Source organism: Carya illinoinensis, chromosome 6 (assembly GCF_018687715.1).
Source record: "Carya illinoinensis cultivar Pawnee chromosome 6, C.illinoinensisPawnee_v1, whole genome shotgun sequence".
Classification (NCBI taxonomy): domain Eukaryota; kingdom Viridiplantae; phylum Streptophyta; class Magnoliopsida; order Fagales; family Juglandaceae; genus Carya; species Carya illinoinensis.
In genome coordinates this window covers 24310350-24337378 of record NC_056757.1, presented here as the reverse complement: position 1 = coordinate 24337378, position 27029 = coordinate 24310350, and the positions used below count along the sequence as shown (strand labels likewise).

The window sequence follows — 27029 nt, the reverse complement described above, 5'->3', positions numbered from 1 at the left end:
TTATAAGTAGATTTAAAAAAAAAAAAACCGATATTTACAATCTTACGAGCATAAATGTTGCACATTTATTTTTAAAAAATAAATAAATTTACGTGAAATTTTTTAGTTTTTAGTAGTGAACGTTAAATAATAAACAAAATTTGAATATCTTAAAATTATATATAACATTATTTTATATATATATATATAGAAAATAAAAATATCTAATATTTAATGCGGAGCTGAAAAATGAAAATTAATTGTAGAATAGCGACGACTACCGAACTATGGATAGCGTTCCATAATATGCGTCCAGTCAGCATCCGTTTATAAAAGCATCATCCCATCCATACTTCTAAAACCAGGTCCAAGGCTCAAAGTTCAAACCCCATTTCTTAATCTATGGAAGAAGACAATCGGCAGGAATTAAAGGCAGAAGAAGAAGCTTCTGCTACTGCTTCGATCCATGGAGATATCTTGGAGATTATCCTCTCGTACGTTCCTCTCATCGATCTCGAGCACGCACGTTGCGTGTCTGACACCTGGAATCGCGCCGTTTTCTCGTCTCTTCGGCACCTGAAACCCATCAAGCCCTGGCTCATTGTCCACAAACAGAGCACCCGCCACCCTTACGCCACGACGGCTCACGCGTACGACCCGCGGTCCGGCGTGTGGTTGAAGATCGATCAGCCGCCGATCAATCATGTCTCGGCCCTCCGGTCTTCGCACTCGACCTTCCTCTACATGCAGTCCTCCCTCCAGTTCGCTTTCTCATTCGACCCGCTCCACCTTAAATGGTACCGCGCCAACCCCCCGCTCGTTTGGCGGACAGACCCGATCGTTGCGCTGGTGGGCCACCGCGTCGTTGTCGCCGGCGGAACCTTCGATTTAGGTGATGATCCTCTTCCGTTGGAAACCTACGACCTAAGGACCGGTAAATGGGACATTTGCCAATGGATCCCCGCCGTCCTCAAGGATTCCACCTCTTCCACATGGCTCTCTGTAGCCGTGGACGAGCACAAGATGTACGTGACAGAGAAAAGCTCCGGCATAACGCACTCTTTCGATCCCAGCACCAAGACCTGGTACGGGCCGTACGATCTGCGACCAGGTAGGCACGTTTTCTCCTCTGCGATTGGATTCGTCAACGACAGCATGGTGGTGGTGGGCCTAATCGGAGACAGCGAGAATGTGGAAGGCGTAAAATTGTGGGAAGCCATGAAGGGGACTGAAATGGTGGAGTTAAGGGAGATGGGCGAGATGCCTGAGGAGCTGGTCGGAAAGCTGAAAGGGGAGAGCGCTTGCCTACCGTCGATTGGGTTGAATACGATGGGTCAATTCGCGTTCTTGCACAACCCATCGGATCCAGGGGAGTTGATCTTGTGCGAGGTCGCCGACGGTGCATGCAGATGGGGGAGTGTTCGGAATGTTGTGGGCGACGACGAGAGTCGGATGCAGCGTTTAGTATTCACATGTTCGGACGTAGGACTCGAAGATTTGCACGATGCAATCTGCTCTGGGAATCGAAGATTCACTGTTAAGGACAATATCGTGGATTAACAACGAGGAAGTGGAACGGAGACACTTGTGGCAGCTGATGTTTGGTAACAGGAAAAGAGAGATTGATAGTACTGTAATTCTTGTGTGGATTTTTTTTTTTTTAAGGAGTTTATCTTAGTACTATGTAAATTACTTTTTTGGTAAATTCGAACTTTTTGAAAACAAAATATGTGAAATTCGTATGTTTTAAGACTAAGAAATATTATTCAATAAAAAAATGATTCATTTATAATTATTTTACATTTACTTTATAACTTTACATAAAATAAAGGATAATTTTATAATATTAAAATTTATTTTAAATAAAGTAACATGATTCTATTGATTAATAGAAAGTAAGCTGTAAAATAATAAAAAAATAAAAAACTTAATGTTTGGTGAAATTGAGGGATGATTCCATTATTTATTTAGAATTCATAGGAAATGCGACGAGATTTGTTGTAGTTTCCTCATTCCAAAATACTTTTGATAATAGACTTTTTTGTATTTATTATAGACTTCATACTTTAAGTTTTCATGTAGTAATGTCTAGATATTATATAAATTAAAATTATATCAAACAAATTATATAATTTATTATAGACCTCATTTTTTTATAATTCTTCTATTTTCAAAACAACTTATAACTTTTCAAATAAAACTTAAAATAATATTAATAATAAATATAATATATAATTATTTAAAATTAACTAAAGTCGCGTTTGGATGTTGACAAGAGATAAAATATTTGTAAACAGTAGTTAAATGATTTATAAATAGTAGGAAAATAGTTTGAATTAAGATATTTTATTGAGTTTTAGAAAATAATGGAAAAAATTAAATTAAAATATTATCAGAATATAATTTTTTAATATTATTTTAAAATTAAAAAAAGTTGTTTTTTTATGTTCTGTTTTAAAACTTATGAAAGTTGTAATAATTAAATAATTATTATATAAAAAAAATTGATTATTTGAAATTAGAAAGTGTTTATGTTTGACTCTTTTAAGGACATGCAACTCTTGGGTTGTGCTTTTCTTTTTTCTTCCTTTTGCAAAATTTTCTCTTTTCCAAGCCCTTCTTGTCTCTTAACTCCCAAAGTCTGTCTTGGGATGACAATGTGATCCGACATTCTCTCCAAATTTGAAAGAATTTGTTGAACTCAAGGTTTCAAGTTTCATGTGATTATAAATCTACACATGGATTTTGATGATAACAAATGAATTCAAAGAATAAAGAAGTCTCAAGCTCAAGTTGTCTACACAATGGAGTCAAGCACATCAAGGAAACAAGCATGAGCAAGAAGGGAACAAGTTCACATTAAAATTATAGAGTAATGTTGTAAATCTCTTCAACATTCGAAATTAGGATTAATACTCAAAATTAATATTTTATCATAAAGCATTAAAATACATTTTCCACATGTGCATGAATATTTTTGAAAATTAAATTTGAAAATTTTGAAAGATGATTGATTGTCATCTTTTGCATGTGCATGCCTTGATTAAAGGGTTGAACTTTGAAAATATTAAAGATGATTGATTATCATCTTTCACATGTGCATGTTTTATTTGAATATTTTCAAAAGTGATTGATGCTTTTTTAGACTTATACAAAAAGTAAAAGATTAGGTTTGAATTTTTTGAAAATGAAAGTGTGCTCATTTTGTCATATGCCAAAAGTAAAAGATTAGGTTTGATTTTTTTGAAAAAGTGAATGATGTTGTCTTTGACAATTGAGAAAGAAGAACCTTTTATTTGAATTCTTTGAAAAAGTGAATGATGTTGTCTTTGACAATTGAAAAAGAAGAACCTTTTATTTGAATTTTTTGAAAAAGTGAATGATGTTGTCTTTGACATGTGAATCTTTTTAAATTTGAATATGAAGTCTCATATGCCTATAAATAGATCATTTGAGAGCTTCACATTTACAACACCAAGAGCATACAATATTCATTCAAAGCTTTCATTCTCTCTTCTCTAAACATTGAGCCTTAATCCTTGTTCATTTTGAGAGATATAGCTTGCGCTGTATTGTTCTTATTTCACTCGTTGAGGAGTGTTTTCTGATAACCTACCCACTATCAGCTTTTGTATCAGAAAAAGGGTGTGTATAACCCTTGTGTGTGTAGAAAGTATTCTACACGGGGAATAGTTGAATCACCACGTGTAAGGTGATTGCAAGTGTAGAGGGTGTTCTACACGGATCCTTTGTAGCGGTGTTGTTCAAAGGTGTAATAGGTTTCTATCTCCACCTGAAGGAGGTTGAATAGTGAATTTGGGAATCCTCAAGGGGTAGCTTGAGGCGAGGACGTAGGCAGTGGGGCCGAACCTCATTAACATACTGAGTTTGCTTCTCTCTTACCCTTACTCTTTATATTTATTGTTATTTCATATTTTGTTTATATTTTATATTATATATTTGATTTATAATTGTTATTTTTTTTAATACAACTCAATTCACCCCCCTCTTGTGTTAGTCATCTGGGCAACAATTGGTATCAGAGCTAAGAGCTCTATTATAAGATTAACTATCTTTTGAGTTAAGATCTTATGGCTAACATTGCAGCTTCATTTGGTGAAGGTCAATCTAGTAGTCGGCCTCCACTCTTTTGTGGAGATAATTACTCATTCTGGAAAGTTAGAATGAGAATATTTCTTCAAGCTCAAGGTAGAGAAATATGGAAATGTATTGTAAATGGACCTTATATTCCAACAGAAGTGGTTGGTGGAGTAAAGGTCAAAAAGGAAGAAGAAGAGTTTGATCGTGAAGACGATAGACTTTATACTTTAAATTTAACTGCTATGAATTTATTATATAATGCTCTTAATGGAAATGAGTTTAATAGAATAATGAATTGCGCTACGGCAAAGGAAATTTGGGATAACTTGGAAGTAACTTATGAAGGAACTTCGCAAGTCAAGGAATCAAAAATTTATATTCTTACTCATGAATATGAAATGTTTAAGATGAATGATGATGAATCTATTTCTAGTATGCACACTCGTTTTACTAACATCATAAACAGCTTGACAACTCTTGACAAAGTTTATTCCAAGGTGGAGATAGTAAGAAAAATTCTCAACTCTTTACCAAAACGTTGGGAATCAAAAGTTACAGCGATTCTTGAAGCTAGAGACCTCAAGAAGCTCGAAGTCAATGAACTCATCGGGTCACTTATCACCCATGAGTACACATTGAAAAGAGGAGAAGAAGAAGGAAAGCCAAAGAAGAGCTTAGCACTTAAAGCTGTTCCTCATGAAAGTGAAAGTGATGAAGATGAGGAAAATGACGATAAAGATGAAGAAGTTGCGATGATAACAAGAAGAATTCAGAGGTTCTTGAAGAAAAATAGAACTCCTCCGAGGAAATCTTTCAAAAAGTTTTCCAAGAAAGATTCAGGTAAAAACGACACTTTAATTTGTTATAAATGCAATAAACCTGGTCATATCAAGCCAGATTGTCCTCTGCTAAAGAAAGATCGAAACAAGGGCAAGAAAGCAATGAAAGCTACATGGGATGATGATTCAAGTAGCTCAGATAGTGAAGCAAGCAATGAAGAATCAGCAAATCTTTGTCTTATGGCTAAAGATGACATTGAGGTAACAAATCTTGATAATATTGAAAATCCTTCATATGAAGAATTGCAAAATGTTTTAGAAGAGATTTATGAGGAATTTGAAAAATTGGGTATCAAGTATACTGCTTTGAAAAAGAAAAATTCTTCTTTAACAAACGAAATTGAAATTTTAAGAAAAGAAAGTATCATTTTGAAATATGAAAATCTTGAATTGAATAAGAAGAAAACCGATTTAGAAAATATTGTTGAAAACTTTACGAATGGAAAAAGAAATTTTGAAAAACTTCTTGGTAGTCAAAGATGTGTTTTTGACAAGGCAGGTTTGGGATATATGCCAAAACAAAAATACAAACCTTATAAAAATTTCTTTGATAATCATTCTACCTCAAAGACTAATATTCAAAATTCTTTTCATAAAAATAATTTTGTCAAAAAAGGATATTATTATAATCATTCAAGTTTTTCATATATGTCACATGCTATTTGTAATTTTTGTAATAGAAATAATCATAATTATCATACTTGTCCTATTAGAAGAAATCATACAATGACTATTAGGGCCATATGGATACCTAAAAATCTTGTTTCTTCTAATACTAATAAATAAAGGACCCAAAGAACTTGGGTACCAAGAAAAATCATTTTAATTGTTTTTATAGGTATGCATGAAGTCATCCACAAGCAAAAATAAGTGGTTTTTAGATAGTGGATGTTCAAGACACATGACGGGAGACAAAACTAAGTTCTTTGATCTTAGATCTAAAGAAGAAGGACACGTGACATTTGGAGACAACTCGAAAGGGAAGATCGTGGGAATAGGTAAAATTGGTAATGAATCTTCTCTCATAATTGAAGATGTTCTACTTGTTGAAGGTTTAAAACATAATCTTTTGAGCATAAGTCAATTATGTGATAAAGGATTTACAGTTACTTTTAAAATGGATAAATGCATTATTTTGAATGATCATGATTGTAATATTTGTTTTATTGCTTTTAGAAACAATAATGTTTATACAATTGATTTTGAAGAAATTACCTCACAAGATGCTATTTGCTTGTCAGCTCAAAATGAAACTAGTTGGTTATGGCATAGAAGATTAGGTCATGCCAACATGGAACTTATTTCCAAACTTTCAAAAAATGATCTTGTGAGAGGTTTACCAAAAACATATTTTCTTAAAGACAAAATTTGTGATGCATGTCAATTTGGTAAACAAACAAAAACTTCTTTTAAAACTAAGAAACATATTTCCACTACTAGACCATTGCAACTGATACACATGGATCTTTTTGGACCAAATAGAGTTGCAAGTCTAGGAGGAAAATATTATGCATTTGTTACTGTTGATGATTTCTCTAGATATACTTGGGTCATCTTTCTTGCTCATAAAGATGAGGCACATAATGCCTTTACCAAGTTATGCAAGAGAATTCAAAATGAAAAGGGCTATACTATTTCAAGTATCCGAAGTGATAGGGGAAAAGAGTTTGTTAATAAAAATATTGAAACATTTTGTGATGAAAACGGTTTTATTCATAATTTTTCTGCTCCTCGAACTCCTCAACAAAATGGGGTAGTAGAGAGGAAAAATAGATCTCTTCAAGAGATGGCAAGAACAATGCTCAATGAGAACAACTTGCCTAGTTATTTTTGGGCCGAAGCGGTAAGTACTGCATGTTATGTTATAAATAGAGTTATGTTAAGGTCTAAATTAGATAAAACCCCCTATGAGCTTTGGAATGAGAAAAAGTCCAACATTGGTTACTTTCATGTATTTGGATGCAAATGTTTTATTTTGAATGACAGAGATAATTTAGGCAAGTTTGATGCAAAATCTGATGAAGGTATTTTTCTCGGGTATTCTACTAATAGTAAAGCTTATAGAGTATTCAACAAAAAGACTTTAACTGTACAAGAATCTATGCATGTAGTATTTGATGAATCTAATTCTCCACTCTCCAAGAAATCTATTGATGAAGAAACAGAAGGTATAAATATCACAGAAAGTCTCAATCTCAACAAAGAGAAAGCAATAGAGGAAGTTCAACATGGAGCCATCAGGAAAGATCATCAAAATTTAATACAAGATGCAACCAAACAGTGTAAATTTGTGAAAGATCATCCAGTGGAACAAATTTTGGGAGAACCTTCACAAGGTGTAAGTACTCGATCATCTCTTAGAAATATTTGTAATCATACTGCTTTTCTATCTCAAATTGAACCCAAAAATATTGATGACGCACTTCTTGATGAATCTTGGATTCTAGCTATGCAAGAAGAGTTGAATCAATTTGAAAGAAATGATGTTTGGACACTTGTTCCTAGACCCAAAAATTATACTATTATTGGAACAAAATGGGTTTTTAGAAACAAGAAAGATGAGTCTGGAGTCATTACTAGAAATAAGGCTCGACTTGTAGCCCAAGGTTTTAATCAAGAAGAAGGAATCGATTATGATGAGACATATGCACCTGTCGCAAGATTAGAAGCTATTCGAATGCTACTTGCATATGCTTGTTATAAAGATTTCAAACTTTTTCAAATGGATGTTAAAAGTGCTTTCTTAAATGGTTTTATAAATGAAGAGGTATATGTTGAGCAACCTCCAGGTTTTGAAAATCATATTTCCCCAAATCATGTTTTCAAACTCACAAAAGCACTATATGGACTTAAACAAGCTCCTAGAGCTTGGTACGAGAGACTCAGTGGTTTCTTGATTGAAAAAGGTTTTTCAAGAGGAAAAATCGACACAACTCTTTTCATTAAATATGAAAATGATGATATTCTTTTGATTCAGATTTATGTTGATGATATAATATTCGGTGCTACTAATGAAAATATGTGTCAAGTTTTTGCTAAGACTATGCAGGAAGAATTTGAGATGAGCATGATGGGTGAACTTACATTCTTTCTCGGATTGCAAATTAAGCAAGCAAAAAGTGGGACATTCATCAATCAATCAAAATATATTAAGGAATTACTGAAGAAGTTTGGGATGGAAAATGCTAAGGAAATTGGAACACCAATGAGCCCATCAACTAAACTTGATAAAGATGAATCCGGTAAGCCAGTTGACTCGAAGATATATCGAGGTATGATTGGTAGCTTATTATATTTAACAGCCAGTAGACCAGATATTATGTTTAGTGTGTGCTTATGTGCACGTTTTCAATCATCTCCAAAAGAATCACATTTAATTGCAGTTAAGCGCATTCTTAGATATCTTATTGGTACAATTAACCTAGGGTTATGGTACCCTAAGCACACATCTTTCGATCTAATCAGCTACACAGATGCAGATTATGCTGGCTGTAAAATAGATCGAAAAAGCACTAGTGGAGCATGCCATTTCTTAGGTCATGCATTAGTTTCCTGGTTTAGTAAAAAACAAAATTCTGTTGCACTATCTACTGCTGAGGCAGAATATGTTGTTGCGGGTAGTTGTTGTGCTCAAGTTCTCTACATGAAGCAACAACTTGAAGATTTTAAACTCATGTATAATCACATTCCAATCAAATGTGATAATACAAGTGCTATAAATCTTTCAAAGAACCCAATACAACATTCTAGAACTAAGCATATTGAAATAAGGTATCATTTTCTTCGAGATCATGTGCAAAAAGGTGATATAATGTTAGAGTTCACAAACACACACGATCAGTTAGCAGATATTTTCACAAAACCTTTACCAGAAGATAGATTATGTATGATCAGAAGAGAAATAGGTATGATGCATGCTATGAATATCTCTTAAAAGATAGACCAGAGTCAATAAAAATAGAGATAGATTTTTTTTAATACTTTTACATAAATTTGAGATTCTTAGCCTCATGTTTGAGACGCTCATTCTCTTCATACAATATCATGTCATTCTTATTCATGGGAACTGGCAAGCGGAATGAAGAATCTAATAAAGATTTCAACTGTTTATTCTTCTGCCGAATGATTCCTTCCCTTGTGTGAGACTCTTGAACAATTTGTTGAAGTACAACAATTTGTTCTTTGAGCTTTTCAACTTCGTGATTTTTGGCTTGTAGCCGCTGAGAAAAAGCCACAATAGAGGAAGAGTAGCGAGTCCCAAGACTCACCAAGTCATAAATAGCATCAGAATCTGACTTATTAGTCAGATTATTATTTTCTTGCTGCAACATGGCACCAATGGTAGCTGCAGAAAGAAGAGGAGGTTGAGATGCAGAATGCCTCATGGATGGATCTAGAGAAATGTTAGAAGAATGAGCCATTGAGAAAAGAATAGAAGGCTTAAAACGAGAATGCTGAAGGAATGCAGATGAGTTATAGAGATGAGATGAAAACTTGATGCGGATTAGATGAACTTCAGGACTGATTTTATAGAGATAGCATAAAGAATAAGACAAACTATTTTCTCTTCAAATCTTATTTAGTCAAAAGAAATACAAGATATGCTGGACACACATTGTCAAAAGTTTTCTTACTAAGCCAGCGAGATTAACAGTAGATTGTCCCTATTTTTCTAGTAAACGATGAACCTCTGCTGTTATCTGCCGATGTTGACCTTGTATCTGAACCCTTTCTCGTTCCAGCTCTTCTATTCGTGGTTGCAGATCATGAGCATACCAATCTGCAAATTTTTTCAACTCTTGGTTTTCTTGCTTTAGCCTTTTATTCTCACTATCCTTATTAGCAAGCTTCTGTCGTAACTCAGATATTTGCATGTTAAGATGATCAATCTCACTCACCCTCGCCATTAACCTTCGAGACATGATCGTAACAGAGGCAGCATATTGATTACTGAGCATTCTTGATTCTGCAATAATCTCAGAATCAGCCTTACTAGAAAAACGGTTCACTGCTCCTATCATGGTATTGACGGCCTCAGGAGAGAAGATTGATGATTGATGCGTCAAGGGTTCCTGTTTCAAGTCTGGAACATTAGTGGAAGAGAATTGCTCAGTCATTCTATCGTTGTGGAAAAACAGAACTCAGGTCAAGAAGTGATTATTTTTTTGGCATCCGATAGATGAAAATGATCATTTTTTTATAGAAACTCGGAGCCTTCAATCCCGTTTGTCAACAACATCAGGCGATTGTTTAAATCTTTAGCCGTATTAAATTCATAGAGTTAGGCCTCGAGGCTTTGCAGCACTTGTCGGGTCACGGACGGCTCCATTTTTCAACTATCTACAGTGACTATTAAACGGATCGTTTTCTTCAGTCCATTTACTTGTTGCGGATCCTTTTTAATGATGCCAAAAGGGGGAGAAGTGTTAGACTAGAACATTAACATTGTTTAAATTGCTAAACTTGTTATATATGCTTGGAATTATATTTATACTTTTGCTTGAAAAACTAACGCATATTTTCAGGGGGAGCTTAAGTATTAATATAGGTTTCAAGTTCTATCAAATATTTGTCATCATCAAAAAGGGGGAGATTGTTGAACTCAAGGTTTCAAGTTTCATGTGATTATAAATCTACACATGGATTTTGATGATAACAAATGAATTCAAAGAATAAAGAAGTCTCAAGCTCAAGTTGTCTACACAATGGAGTCAAGCACATCAAGGAAACAAGCATGAGCAAGAAGGGAACAAGTTCACATTAAAATTATAGAGTAATGTTGTAAATCTCTTCAAAATTCAAAATTAGGATTAATGCTCAAAATTAATATTTTATCATAAAGCATTAAAATACATTTTCCACATGTGCATGAATATTTTTGAAAATTAAATTTGAAAATTTTGAAAGATGATTGATTGTCATCTTTTGCATGTGCATGCCTTGATTAAAGGGTTGAACTTTGAAAATATTAAAGATGATTGATTATCATCTTTCACATGTGCATGTTTTATTTGAATATTTTCAAAAGTGATTGATGCTTTTTTAGACTTATACAAAAAGTAAAAGATTAGGTTTGAATTTTTTGAAAATGAAAGTGTGCTCATTTTGTCATATGCCAAAAGTAAAAGATTAGGTTTGATTTTTTTGAAAAAGTGAATGATGTTGTCTTTGACAATTGAGAAAGAAGAACCTTTTATTTGAATTCTTTGAAAAAGTGAATGATGTTGTCTTTGACAATTGAAAAAGAAGAACCTTTTATTTGAATTTTTTGAAAAAGTTAATGATGTTGTCTTTGACATGTGAATCTTTTTAAATTTGAATATGAAGTCTCATATGCCTATAAATAGATCATTTGAGAGCTTCACATTTACAACACCAAGAGCATACAACATTCATTCAAAGCTTTCATTCTCTCTTCTCTAAACATTGAGCCTTAATCCTTGTTCATTTTGAGAGATATAGCTTGCGCTGTATTGTTCTTATTTCACTCGTTGAGGAGTGTTTTCTGATAACCTACCCACTATCAGCTTTTGTATCAGAAAAAGGGTGTGTATAACCCTTGTGTGTGTAGAAAGTATTCTACACGGGGAATAGTTGAATCACCACGTGTAAGGTGATTGCAAGTGTAGAGGGTGTTCTACACGGATCCTTTGTAGCGGTGTTGTTCAAAGGTGTAATAGGTTTCTATCTCCACCTGAAGGAGGTTGAATAGTGAATTTGGAAATCCTCAAGGGGTAGCTTGAGGCGAGGACGTAGGCAGTGGGGCCGAACCTCGTTAACATACTGAGTTTGCTTCTCTCTTACCATTACTCTTTATATTTATTGTTATTTCATATTTTGTTTATATTTTATATTATATATTTGATTTATAATTGTTATTTTTTTTAATACAACTCAATTCACCCCCCTCTTGTGTTAGTCATCTGGGCAACAGAATTTATCCTTTATCATTAGTTCGTGATCCAATGACGCAGTCAACACACATATGGTAGAAACAAAATTAGCTTCATGGAGATCATACAACTCTTTCATAAAATCACATCAACATAGAAAAATACACTCTCAAAGTGCATATCAATTACATTTCAAATAACAATAATAAGAAAAGAAAATTTTTATAAAATTAAAAAAAAATAATATTACAAGAGAAAATTTTGTTATTCAATAATGAAAACATAATTCTATACAAATAAACGGGACCCATATATATAGGAGTATAAAGACAGTTTATATATAGCTTAAATTGGTTTAATGGCTAAATACGGTAATATAAGTCGGTTTATAATAATTAATTGCTAAAGGTAGTCATACAAGTCGGTTTAAAGTTATTATCCAAAATTTAAAAAACTCAAGTAGAAAAGAGGAAGACAAATTAAAATGATCCAATAATTTTTATTGTTGCTCGTAGAAATATTGGAAGCATTAATTAGATATAAATATTGTGGGACTCACTTTGTGTTTGTCTCTTGCTTAAAATCTTCTGATTCAGACAAGAACTTGAGCAGATTTTGATCCATAATAATCAATACCTAAACATTAACCCACGAGTTGCCTCTTTATATATGTACACTCAAAGGCTTTAAATCGTAAAAATAAAAAATAAAAATCCTAATACGAAACTTCCTTTAAAAGCCTAATCTTTTTGTAAATCAAATTTGAAGTCTAAGATCACTTAAAACTAGCAATCTCGTCGTCCAAAAGAGATCCTAAATGCTCCATTCACATCAAATAGGATTAAAACTCTACTAAAAAAGGCTAAAATCGAAAATCTCGATCAATAGAGTCTCAATCGAGCAAACTTTCGGATTGGGATTTTTTGCGCGACGATTTCCTAAATCATTCTCGTCCTCTAAGCTCCTCTATGCCATGGATGACAATGTCAATGTGATTGCATTACCATGAGTTCAACAAGATAGGATATGGACCATGAGCCCAATGAAGTATGACAGACAACCTTGAGCGTGTCAGGGTGATGTGTGTGGCCTTGAAAGCCTCACGGGTCCTTTTCGTAAGGCCTGATCCAATTAAAAACAAAGAGTTAGTACCCACCCACCAAAACAAACGAACAGGCCAGTGTTGCATCACCATTTCCTTGGACGCGTAACCAACAAAGAAAAAAAGAAAAATGTGATCCTTTACTTCCATTTTTCTGTTGAGTAGTTGCCATTTAGCCTAGTTTGTTTTCGGGCAAGAGAGGATATGAGTTAAGATAAAAGTTAAAAGTTGAATAAAATATTTTTAGAATATATTTTTTTAATATTATTTTTATTTTAAGATTTGAAAAAGTTAAATTGTTTATTTTATTTTGTATAAAAATTTAAAAAAATTATAATTATTAGATGAGATGAGAATGGTTATAAAAACAAACTATTTTGCTCCACTGGGATTTTTGCAAATAGAATGCAACCTCAGAATTCCGATGCCTACTACCAATACTAACCTAACAGAACTAACCAACAAGGAAAACACTCCTAGTTGGTGTAAGCATGCAGTTGGTTTTCCAACTCCCTTGCCTACATGACTCCAAAAATGGGTTCACTATAGCAACAGATTGTTCAACTTTCTTCCTGGTGGGCCCCAAGGAAATCATCTTTTTTACCATCCCAATCTCATCTGTATCAAAATTATTTATAATAAGAGAAATAGTATTTACAGTCTTAAAAGTAAATAAGTATTATATATTTTATTTTAAAAATAAGTAAATATAAAATTTATATAAAAAATAATTTTTTAACAATAAATTTTATTCCTTTTAAAAAAAATACGTAATGTTTATATAATCTATAACTATATCTAATATTACTCAACAATATGAAAGATAGCAACTCCATTAGTCCCAAATTCCTTTCCTTATATGTTCCTCTTGCATTTCTTTGACTGTTTAACTTCTAATATTTGAATATTTTAAGGAGATTATAGACATTTCCAATCACACAGTATTTTGAATTATTATAATAAAATTATCTGAGTAAAAAAGAAGAAAACCCAGAAAGTCTGACTGATGGGCTACTCTCTCTCTCTCTACGTGCATATGTACATACATATAGCCTGAAAATGCTGGGCCTACCCAAGGTTGTCCACTTTCTTGTATTCTTCTTTTGGGAGTTCTTTATCATCATCCAAAGTCTGCTTTTTCTTCTTTACTGTCCCTTTTCGCCAGATCAAAAGCTTTCAAAAAAGTATCACCGAATCATGAAGAGCAACAACCATGTTGGACTAGACTAAGATTTCCCAATCAACAATCCAAAACACCACACATTGTGGTACAATGTATTTTCATCATTCTCAATCTTTCTAATCTCTTTACTACTGTCTCTTGTTTTAGTTCGGGTCCCCCCCTTCGACTCATGGTCTTGAACCGAAAGCAGTAGTGCCATGTATGCGGATCGTGGAGTCGCTTACTGTACTCTCATCTTACTTTTATCCCCTCTTCTTACTTTTATCATCTGTACTGATATGATAACAGACATTAATCATTACATCACCTCGTACTTTTAAATAAATTAATAATAAAGTTACTATATTTTAGACCACAATATCATTATATCCCTTAAAAGAGTAAAATTTAATTCGTAAGATTCGTATTTTTAAAAAAAAAAATTTTAAATCATATTATGTTATGTATGTATTTTACTATTAGAAAGACATTAGTGTCTAATATATAGCATTATGAATTAAATAAATATTATTTTCACTGTCTTAAGTAATTTGACATAAATATTAAAAAAATAACAGTTATAGTCGTGAGTGTATAATCGCTATAAAATTACTTTGAATAAAATAAATAAATACGAAATTTACATAAAAAGAAATTAATTTTTTAATAATAAATTTTACTATTTTTTAAAATAATTATATAATACTTAAAAGTTATATGATTGTATATATCATTACTTTAAATATTATTATAAAGATTATATAAAGATAACTTTTTTGTTTGGGCAGACCAAAATCCAATTAGATTTGGGTCTGGAGTCTCGAGTTTGGTTGTTAAAGTTTTCGTACAATTTATAAATTGTAAGAATGCTTTGAGCATTGTGTATCACTCCCATGAATGAGTGACGAGAAAATTAAATATTTTAAAATTAATAGATTGGAGAATATTCAGTTTTCCCAAAGTGACAAACATACCCATTAGGTATGACCCGTAGAGTTATATTGCTGGATCTACTTCATATTAAAAACCTATATTTCTTTCTCTCTCTAACTTATTATTTCTTTAGTTGCCGGTATAATTAGCGGACAATTGATTTCTTGGATGCCACATGTTCTTTTGCATCTCTTTAAAAAATGTGAAATGATGTATAAATTGTGCAATTTTTTTTTTTTTAAGTTAGAAAAAATACGAAACCTACTAGAAGAAATAAACGTTTTTGTTATAGAATTTCTAATCTAAATTTTTAGATGAGGTATATGTGATTTATATACATTTTTTTTTACGACGGGTAATTACTCTAGGGTAAAGCTTTAGGGTGTGTTTGGGTATCGAGGATACCTCAATATTTAACATACTTTACTACTATTCATTACTATATTATTATTTTTTACTTACTTTTTATTATTATTCATTACTTTATATTATTATTCAGTATTCTATTATTACTTTCTACTGATTTTTTTTACTATTATTCACAATATAAGCCAACATTTCTCAACACTCAAACCGACTCATACATGAAACTTGAGCCCCCGTAGATACTAGCTTAGCAACTCATCTACATGTTCTCCCACTTAAATCGCATTTTGATCTTAGGAAGAATGGAAATATGTGATATGGGTACATGCAAACAAGTTTGCCCTTATCACAGAATTTATATACACTAAGATTATATTCAATATTACTATTGAATATATGAGAATGCATTTTTTAAAATAGGATAACTATCCTAACTAACCGTAGATAAAGAGGAAAAGTGAGAATTTGTAACGATGATATTGATAAATAATTTAAATTCTAATTTAAAATAATATTTTCGAGGAGCTTGGATTTGAAAAACCTCTCTCTTTTTTTATTTTTTAAGAATATTCAAGCTTTTACCTATTATGATCAAAATGGCTTGACCGTATTTTAAGTAATTATAACTCTATTTTTTCATGGTCAAGGCAAGATACTTTTGGAAGGCGAAATACATAAGGAGTAGTCAGCCTCTCTCCCTAACCCATTCCCGCCTGAACATGGTGGCTATATAGTCATCCACCTCTGCCCATGCCCCTCATAAGAAGAATGCCCTTGCCCACTAAACCAGCCGACAGATTGATATCGTCATTCGTCTTAATTGCAACACATTATCCATTCAACCTAAAATCCCACAATCCAACCCATAAATCGCATAGATCGTAAGCCATCCTACAAAAAATTACAAATCCAACCTAGATAGACAACAAATCTGACGTAGGCAATACATCTAAGGTTGTGTTTGAGTAATGAGCGTTATTATTTAAAATTTTATTATTATTATTTTACTTATTTATTATTATTATTTATTACTATTTAATATTTTACCGTTATTTTTCACTATTTTTTACATTACTATTTATAAATTACCTAAAATCTCCCAACTACCCAAACAGAGTGCGACATCTCAATGGCAATAAATCTAAGACCCATGATGCGACTATTGGTCTCAACGGCCACGAATCTGAGACCCACGATCATGCTATGGGTTATGGGTTTCACAAACAACATATCTAAGATTATGTCGGGTCTTATAGTTTTTAAAATTTTTGTGTGTAATTATTTTTGTATAATTTTTTACGTATTTTATTGATATGATTGATTATGTAGTTAAAAAGATTAATTAACTAATCACATCAATAAATTATACAAAAAATACACAAAATTGATATGTAGCATTACCCTATAGTTTTATATGTCTTTGTTGTTGTTAGAATCTGAATGTAATATAACTATTTGTATTCAGCATTCCATTCAGTATGATTTTTTGGCTTTCGTACCACGGATATTAATTTTTTACTTAAATTCATTTATTTCAAATCTAAATTCACTCATTTGATGTCGGATTTGTATTGAATTTACGAAATATATTAAAAAGTAAAACTTGTATAAATATTAGTGATATGACAATAGAATACCATATTTACAATAAGTAATGCTACATACAATCATGAAATGTATAAATATTGTGCAGTTATTTTAAAAAAAGTAGAATCTATTATTAAAAAATTAATTTTCTTTTTATATGGATCCTGTCTATATTTACTTCTTTTAAAATGATTGCGTGACGTTTATACACTCACGATTATAAATATTACTTTTTATTCACAATAGAAGAAAAATATAGTTTTCTAAAAAAATAATATTTTTTTTCCATTCTAAATCTTGTTATTTATAATTTCATTTTTGTAATATAACAAATATAAAGTACTTTTCTAACATAAACAACTTAAGATTACGTTTGGTTGTTAAAGTGATTTCAATTCATCTCAAATTAATAATTGATGAGATTTATTATATTTTTTTAACTCATCTCAATTTATTTCATATATTTAAATATTTATTTTAAATATAAATAATATATTTAGATAAATAATATATAAAATATTATTATTTACATATCAATTAAAATTATAAGATATCATCTCAACGTTACAGCCTTAGGATAAGAATGAAAATGAGACAACTCCGTCTACGTTTAAGTTTGACCGGAAGTAAGAGGGGGAAGGAAGAGAAAGGCAAGAGATGCGGCATATGTTCCGGTGGGAGCATATTTGGAGATTCTCTCACGCTATCCAACAAAGAATAACAATTTGGTTAACAGTACAAATACCCTTCGCACGCACTCCCACCACCAACCAACACCCACACTCACTCGCTCCCTCCCTTCCTCCTATTTTAATACCAGTTTTCAGTTACAAAAATATAGTGTGCCGCCAAAACCATACCGCTTCACCTTGATCACTTAATAATTAAGAAAATAATTTTAAATATATTAATATATTTTTATTTTTTAAAAATATTTTAATATATAAAAAAATATAAAAAGATAAAAAAAAAACTAAGTAACAGTATGAAAGAGCGGTGCTACTCGTTCTTCAGTTATTAAGCCATTGTTAGTTTTTATAATTCTTTTTAATTTAATTTATTTAATTATTATAATTTTTTTTTAATTTATATAAAAAATAAATAATTTAATTTTTTAAATTTTAAAATAAAAATAAATTTAACATAAATATTTTTTTAATTATATTTTATTTAATTTTTAATTTTCAACTCAATTCATTTCTCACCCCATTTCATTACGTACGAAATAAATTAAGACTAAATTTCTTTCTTTTTCTTTCTAAAAAAAATTTAAAAAATTAAAAAAATTAAAGAATCATGCAAAAAGTTTGGCCATTGGGTAAGAGCTTACTGCCAGCTATCACTCTACTGTCTGTTGGATCAATCATATCCGTGCTAGGATCTTTTACCGGCAACAAAATTGTTGCCTATATAAATATAAATGAATTATAAAATAAGGAAAACTGGTTGAATTAATTATATAGAGATGGAAATAGGCAATCCTATATGTGAATATAATATGAACATAATATCAAAGTAGTAAATTTAAGTGTGGATATAATATGAACATAATATCAAAGTAGTAAATTTAAGTTTAATCTTAAAGGATTCAGATAAAAATAAATTGACTCGTTAAGACACAATTTATAAATAAATCTATAACAAGTCAATCTGCTTAACATAAAATCAACTCCTATTTAAAATTTATTTTAAAATTAAAATTTTATTATTGTTAAGTTGTAAATTGATATTTTTTAGTATGCTTATGTTTTTATTATTTTTATTATTGAAATTGTAATTTTAAACCTATACTCATATTTGTTATTGTATGATTTATAATATTGATTTTATTATATGTTAACATTTGAAAAATACTGATATATATTTTTAATATATTGTGGTTATTAATTAAATATAGATTTTAATTTTTAGATGAAATTAAGTTAATCAGGTCAAATGAATTATGCATTTTAGTTCAACTAATTTACATGAAATAAATGGATTTAAATGAATCGTATTGTGTTAACATATTTTTAATTAATTATTAACTAGATCAAAACGAGTGAGACGATACGACCCCTTATCTAAATGTGACGAGTTAGGATTTGAAAGTTTGACACATTTAATTTAAGGAATTGGATTTGAGTTAACTTATATAATTGACTATTCATTACTTAACACGACATGAACACAATCCAAAAATATGATTTGCCACCTCTAAATCAATATCCATTTTTTAAAACAGTTTTAATAGAAATAAATTAGTGTGTTAATATATCATTTATAGTAAGAATTATTATAACTTTTTAAAAAAATTTAAAAAAAAGTAAAAAATTTTAAAAAAAGTATGAATTAAAAAAATTAAAATTTTAAAAAAATTATTATAACTTTATTTTTTATTTTTTTATTTTATCTTTCTTTCTTTTAATCCGGCCGAGAACCTAGATTATCACTGTTTGAAAGTAGAAAAATATTAAAAAGATATTTTGTTTGAAAGTAGAAAAATTGTATTGATTAAATAAAAAATAAAAAATTGTTTTAAAAAAATATTATTTTTAATATTTTGTTTGAAAGTAGAAAAATTATATTGATTAAATAAAATAATTATATTTTAATAAAGTTTAAAAATAAAATTATAAAAAATTTTAAAATGGATAATTTTTCTTATTTGTTCCCAACACACCCTTAATATTAATATTTTAGTTTCGTGTGTAAACGGCTTTAAGTTGCTGTAAATAGTAAATGGGAAAAGATTTAAAAAATTAATTGGCGCATTTTAGAGAGGTAGGTGGGGCCCTGAGACAGCAGAAACTTTAACAGAATGTGATTATTTAAAACCTTAAAAAAAATGAGCCAAAAAGCCGACAGAGACACAAGACAATCCAAGCACGTGACCTGCCAGTTCCAACAAAATACTTTCACCCTTCAATCCTTTGCCCATGGACATCCTCTTCTTGTTCTTCTCTCCCCTCTCTCACTGATCAATCCCACACATCCCCTCAGTGCAGTCCAATCACTGCATTTTTTACTTTTACGCACATTGTTTTCTTTTTCTTTTCTTTTTTCCCTTTCAACAAGCAATCCAAACACATTTTCAGTTTTTCACTGCCTCATTTGCGTTTCCAAAAAGCATGAAATTTTCGTTAATGGGTCTACATCTGTATCTGTGTCGACTTTGGCATTTTGTTTTGGCCTTTGCGTGTTTGGTTCTATCTTCGTGAGTGATTACCATTAATCTTTTTTATTTTTTATTTTTTGTGTGCGTGCGAGAGAAGAGTACTAGCCTACTGGGTGATAATGGTATGGGAAGCACGGGGGACGAGCAGAGCAGTGCTAGTAGAGACCAACAGTATGCTCACATGGAATTTGTGGGGATTGTCCAAAACATATAGAAATCACATCCGGTATTTCCAGATCTCTAGGATCTCAGAATTTCAGGGTTAGATGTTTGCTCGCTTGCATTCTCGAGAAAATTCTCTTTTCTTTTGCTGTTTGTCCCAGCTCATTCGGTTCCCATTCCACTCGGTTTGATTCAAAGTCCTCTGTTTCCGGCTGGGTATTTTGTGGTCAAGTTATACTAGCATCTGGGTCTTTCGTTTCTTTAAGCTTATCTACTAGTAGCTGAGTTTTGTTTGTGAGTGTAAAGGCTAACAGATACCGCCACTGTCTTCCGTTTATTGTAATGGTGGGTCTGGTTTTCTGATTTCGAGCTTTTTGTTTGAATAAGGGAAGTTTTAAGAAATAAGTTCATTTGAGAATGGCTTGTGTTCGTATTGGTTATGGTCTTTCCATCGATGGATACTGGCTGAGCAAAGAAGGGAGAAGTTTTTAGTGTAACTGTGAATAGAGTATGGCAAGAAGTAGTTTCATGCTCTGGAAAGTTGGTCTGCTGGTTCTAGCATTGATGGAGACTTCTTCTGCTACTCTTTCTCCAGCTGGTATAAACTATGAAGGTCAGTTCTCGGATTATCTTCAATTGAACTCCTTTCTCTTTCTTCCACAATTTTTTTCCTAAAGAAGAGAAATCCCGTTGGGTGAATTGAAAATAGTGGATGGATAAAGAATTTACTTTGGAGCTGAGGCTTCAGAGCACTTTTTTGTTTCGTTTTTCTTTTTGTAATTTCTTTTTTCATACCCCGATACTTTACTTTCTCTATTTCCCCTGAACTTTCCACAGTTGTAGCTTTGATGGCCATTAAAAGTGGGCTGTTTGATCCACATAATGTTCTGGAGAATTGGGATATTAATTCCGTAGATCCCTGTAGCTGGAGGATGGTTACTTGTTCTGCCGATGGCTATGTATCCGTTTTGTAAGTTTTTTATGCCCTTCGAAAGTTGCCAACATCTTCCTATAGATTTTCGTCAAAGAAAAGCTGAATGTTTTTTTGGTCACAGGGGATTGCCAAGCCAGAGCTTGTCCGGGACATTATCACCGGGGATTGGAAACCTCAGTAACCTGCAATCTGTGTAAGTTATTACAACTTTATCACTAATCTTAGAATTTGACTTCGTTTTTTCTTGGCAGTTGGGTATAACATCTATTTTGTTGATTGTTTCTGGTCTTAATTTACTCCCATCTTTTTTCAAATCTTCACACCAAGTTTTCTTCGCTTAAGAGTTTTAATTGGGTAGTGCTACAAAATTTAAGTTGAATCTTAAATCGTGGTTTTAAAATGTGTAGGCTGCTGCAGAACAATGATATCTCAGGTCCAATTCCTGCTACCATTGGAAAGTTGGAGAAGCTTCAGACATTAGATCTCTCCAACAATACATTCAATGGAGATATACCTAGTTCCTTGGGGGGCCTCAAGGACCTGAATTATTTGTAAGTTTTATTACCTTCACACTGTTCTGGTGATCCAACGTACTCAGAATTGTACGTTGTGCAATTTACTCCATGCTTAATTGTTTAGCTTTTGGAACTCTAATAGCTTTAATAATGTTTTATGAACAAGTCAGGAGGTTAAATAATAACAGCCTTTCTGGATCCTGTCCTGAGTCTCTGTCCAATATCGAAGGTCTTACTCTCGTGTATGTACTTGTCCTTTGCAGTCAGTAATTTACTCTTCCATCCACATATTTTATAAGTATGTATTCACTTTTATAATTTGAACATGTAGAGATCTTTCTTTTAACAATCTCAGTGGTACCTTGCCAAAAATACCAGCAAGAACTTTCAAGTGAGCCATTTTTTCCAACTTTCTATCAATGCTGAATTTCTATCAAGAAGTTTGTAATTGTAATGGTTGACATTCTCTTGCTATTTCCTCTTTCAGAATCTTCGGTAACCCTTTAATTTGCGGGGCTAAGGCTGAAAACAATTGTTCTGCTGTCTTTCCAGAGCCACTGTCCTTCCCCCCAGATGAGCTAAAAGGTGTTTATGACCATGTTATATGGTTAATTTTTCTATCTCAGCTTGATTCTCAATTGCATTTTTCTGACGTTCCTTGGATCTGATTTCTTGTTTCTTAGGACAATCAGACTCTGAAAGAAAAAGCCACAACGTGGCGATTGCTTTTGGAGCAAGTTTTGGTGCTGTTTTTTTCATCATTCTTGTTGTTGGGTTAGTTGTTTGGTGGCGATACAGACACAACCAGCAGATTTTCTTTGATGTCAATGGTTGGTTGCTTCGTCTTCTTTGTTTTCCATTTCTTAGTGTATCAGTATCACTCAGACAGATTGTGCTGTAGCTCTCATCCTTGTATCCATGCGCAAGATTATGATTCACATTGTATTGGACATGATGTTTGTCAAATTCAAGTTTTATCACCAATTGTCCAAAATACTTAACCTGATGGAAGGAAGTGAATTTGATCATTTAATTAATGCATCTGACACTCCCTCTTATAAGTGAGCTAGACTTTCTTTAAGTGGAACCAACATATGGAATGTTTAATAATGGGGTAAAATGTGCACTCAGGTTTGGACTTTTGAAGTTGGGACCATTGCTATACTATTACATCACTGATTATCCAAACTTTTAGGCTGATGGGAAGAAGTGTCTCCCTGTTATAGCTTAGCTCGAGTGAGCCATTTATTACTTTTCAACATGCTATTATTTTGTGTATATTGCTGTGGGTGTCCTAACATGGAGTATATTTAACATCCAGAGGTCTTTTCATGGAATTTCATCTATAGTTGCTTGTTTGATCTCATGATTTCTAATAGCATTTTCAGTCTTCTAAAACATTATCGTGGCTGAGTATTATTCTCTCTTTAATTATTCCACATGGTGGTGAAAGCATTTTGAGCTGCTGGAATAGCTACTGTTCTAGAGCCTTGGCATTTAATCTTAGTGGGAATTAGCCATTATGAACACAGAAATAAGAATTGGACTCGTTGCTTCAGTGATCAGGAATATAGTATACTGTTGCTACAATCAAGAAAAATATAGAACTCTAGTCCATAGTGAGCAAGAGAGAGAAATCTAGTTTCAAAAACCAATTTCAAGACCATTTGCACCCCCTTGCGTTAAAGTTACAGTTTAAGCTGTAAATCCTATATTTAGTGTCATAATGTATCTACTGAAATTATTGATTTGGAATTATACTATTTTTTTACAAACTCTTTATGAATCTGGTCTGATGCATGTAAGGGTTTTGTTTTCTGATTTTCTGATTATTGCTGCATTCTCAGTTGCAGATCAATATGACCCGGAGGTATGCCTTGGCCATTTGAAAAGGTATGCATTTAAAGAGCTTCGAGCTGCAACTGACCACTTCAGCTCAAAGAATATTCTAGGGAGAGGTGGTTTTGGAATTGTATACAAGGGATGCTTGAACGATGGAACTCTGGTGGCAGTTAAAAGGCTGAAGGACTTTAATGCAGCTGCTGGTGAAATTCAATTTCAGACAGAAGTTGAGATGATAAGTTTGGCTGTCCATCGGAATCTTCTCAGGCTTTGCGGGTTCTGTTCGACTGAGAATGAGCGGCTCCTTGTTTACCCCTATATGCCCAATGGAAGTGTAGCCTCTCGGCTAAGAGGTTAGCTAATAGGGCACTAGTTGTTGGTTATTTTTCTGATCCTTGCTTGTATATCTTTCTCACCTTAGAATTGTTAAAACTTTGGCCACATCTAATGTGTGGAACAAAAGTTGCTGCACCCACGCAACTCTAAATCCTTATCCACTACTGGTTCTTCTTCAACCATGGTTTCAGCTTGAAACAACAAACATCCCACTTCCTGTTGCACTGGCCTAGTGGGGACGCATCACCTTAGCTATCAATTCTTTGCAAGCATCCTCAAATGCCATAATGATTGCTTCCAATGCCCCCGATTAATTTACTACTACTGCTACCTTGTTGCATAATGGTGCCCCTTGGCATTCTATAATCTTTCTAGCCTATCTAGCTACCAATACTTACTTTTCAACTACCAGATTGGTCCAAACTTCCGTCGCTACACTGGAAATGTCTTATGAAATGTAACATAACCATCCAGATTTTTAACATTCTGCAATTTTTCCTTATAAAACTTAGCATTAGTATTTACTGCTGCTCAAATATATGCGCATGCATCTAATAATAGCCCTTAGAAGTCCCGTTTTTCTTTTTCCCTCCTTTTAAAAATTTGATCAGAAGTCTCTTTAACCACTTTCCTCAAAACGTTAATTTTTTTTCTTAGGTACTTTCCTCAACACATTAATCTCATTACTAATCACTCAATTTCATTTTTTTGTTATTATTTTCCAGTCAAGATGGCTATGGTAGCTAATTTGTCAATTAATCTTGGGCCTTTTAGCCTTCCATTGTTTAGTAAGTATCCAGGATTTGCAACAGCTCAAAACTAATGACATCATTTTGGACTTTTCTTTCAGATCATGTTCATGGCCGGCCAACTTTAGACTGGACAAGGCGTAAGAGAATAGCTTTAGGTACAGCAAGGGGGCTAGTATATTTGCATGAGCAATGTGACCCAAAAATTATCCACCGTGATGTCAAAGCAGCAAATATTTTGCTCGATGAAGACTATGATGCAGTTGTTGGAGATTTTGGGTTGGCAAAGCTTTTGGATCATAGAGATTCTCACGTCACCACAGCCGTGCGTGGCACTGTCGGCCACATTGCTCCAGAATACTTGTCAACAGGCCAGTCATCGGAAAAGACTGATGTCTTTGGCTTTGGGATTTTGCTCCTAGAGCTCATCACAGGTCAGAAGGCGATAGATTTCGGGCGAGCAGCAAACCAGAAGGGTGTAATGCTTGATTGGGTAACTCTATCTTTCTCTGGGTGTTTTGGTAATTTAGAATAATGTTTGCATAGAGAAAATTGGTAATTTGAATAATGAACCACTTTCCTCAACACATAAAATAGAGAGAAGGGTGAGGAAAGTGCTGGGAATCACAGGTCATGAATGAAAAATTATGACAGTGGAGTGCCATATAATTTGTTAATGCAATCGAATTATTTCTAGGACTTAACTATCAAAGAAATTATTTATAGGACTTGTTTTGCACGCTCTTCATATTTCTCCTAAGATAAAATATTATGCTGCTTAAAAGGAGGATACTGTTTAGAAACTTGCGATGTATCATGCTCTTCAAATTAAACCTCCATCACTGCATAAAAGCTAATAATTCCTCCCATGATTGGGGAATAGTAGGAAAATACTTTGGCTTAGATTGCTCACTCTTTCTTTAGATACATCTTACACTGCATGGCAACTCCTTTGCAGGTCAAGAAGCTCCATCAGGAAGGGAAACTAAGTCAAATGGTAGATAAGGATCTAAAGAGCAATTTTGACAGGGTTGAATTGGAAGAAATTGTTCAGGTTGCCCTCTTATGTACTCAATTTAATCCTTCTTGCCGCCCGAAGATGTCAGAAGTACTAAAAATGCTGGAAGGGGATGGATTAGCTGAGAAGTGGGAAGCCTCACAGAAGGTTGAGACACCAAGGTTTGGATATTCTGAAACCCCTCAAAGATATTCAAGTTTTATAGAAGAATCTTCACTTGTGGTGGAAGCAATGGAGCTTTCTGGACCTAGGTGACTTTTCTCTTTTATTCGACCCACCTCCTCCCTTCTACACCTCCATCATTAAGTGCAGTGATTTGAATGAGAACATGTGATTGGTGTTGGAAGTTGCTGAACGCACCTATTAATCTGTATAAAGAAAAAGTAAATTCATGTATAAGTTATCTTTGTTCTTTGTCCTAAAGTTAGTTATTAAACTTCTTCAAAAATAGAAGTCCTGGATATTTGTTCCAGATTGATTTCCTTTGGTTCCTTCCTCAATGTGTTCCTGCAGTAGGTCTTTAAGGTGCTCTGGGGGTGGTTTGGTCCATGATAGAGAGAGTAAAATGAAAGATTCTACAGCCCTCATCCCATTCGTACTTTTCTTGAACTCTAGAACTAATGCCAAGCTTAGAACAGATGAATTGTAATCAGTTCTGATATAAAGATTTTGAGCACATCTGTTAGTAGATCCTTAGATGCCATTTCAATGTAATCAGCTTGACTATCATACATAAGAGTGATTGAAGCATGCGCTGGAAAACCAATATCCAAGATAAAATGATGCAACTAGGTCAACTCTTAAGCCATCTAAGAGAAAATCAGTATTTGAAAAAGATCCTTGCATCCAAAAACTCTTAAATTTACATGAGTAATAAGACTAACATTTTTTTTACTCTTTTTACAACTGTATTCAGTTTGAATAGATGGCTGTTATATATGTAAGATCTGAAGTTCAAATCAGCTGACAAACCTATTATTTGCTGAATTGTTACTGTCACATTATTCCATATGAATTTGACAATTGGAGCCTTAGATCCAAACAATGGGAGATGCAATGGCCCATGGCTTGCTTGTAGATCTCTTGCACTCTTCTTCTTAATTTTCAGGGTTTTAATTTTGAGCCAGCTTTCAACACTTTGGTGGATGCATTTATAACTATGAATTTGGTCATTTAAGTTCAGAGTCAATGAATATTATTGGACACTTTTGAATTTTAAGAGATTGTGACTGTTCTCTTCTGTATATAATTTATCATGATTAGAGGCTAATTAAAAGCCATTTATTTGATTATTTGCTGTGCAAATTATAAGATCGACTCTAATTATATGCACAGTCATAGTTAATCCAAGTGT

The 27029-nt window shown here is 32.8% G+C and overlaps 2 protein-coding genes across 3 annotated transcripts; both read left to right on the top strand.

Annotated features, from left to right (window-relative positions):
- Positions 1 to 328: 328 nt before the first annotated feature.
- On the top strand, positions 329 to 1774 carry LOC122312380 (F-box/kelch-repeat protein At1g23390-like). The gene has a single exon (XM_043126960.1). The coding sequence runs from the start codon at positions 382 to 384 to the stop codon at positions 1537 to 1539; it is 1158 nt and encodes a 385-aa protein (XP_042982894.1). The 5' UTR covers positions 329 to 381; the 3' UTR covers positions 1540 to 1774.
- Positions 1775 to 19870: 18096 nt separating this feature from the next.
- Positions 19871 to 26351, top strand: LOC122313508 (protein NSP-INTERACTING KINASE 3-like). Of its 2 annotated transcripts, none has more exons than XM_043128589.1 (11): positions 19871 to 20894; positions 21119 to 21251; positions 21337 to 21408; positions 21623 to 21766; positions 21901 to 21972; positions 22062 to 22121; positions 22218 to 22315; positions 22414 to 22560; positions 23584 to 23925; positions 24759 to 25150; positions 25616 to 26351. In XM_043128589.1, the coding sequence occupies exons 1-11, from the start codon at positions 20792 to 20794 to the stop codon at positions 25928 to 25930; spliced, it is 1878 nt and encodes a 625-aa protein (XP_042984523.1). In that variant the 5' UTR covers positions 19871 to 20791; the 3' UTR covers positions 25931 to 26351. The 2 variants fall into 2 exon arrangements, with proteins under 2 accessions (XP_042984523.1, XP_042984522.1); XM_043128588.1 differs by having other exon boundaries at positions 19875 to 20894; positions 23578 to 23925.
- Positions 26352 to 27029: the final 678 nt, after the last annotated feature.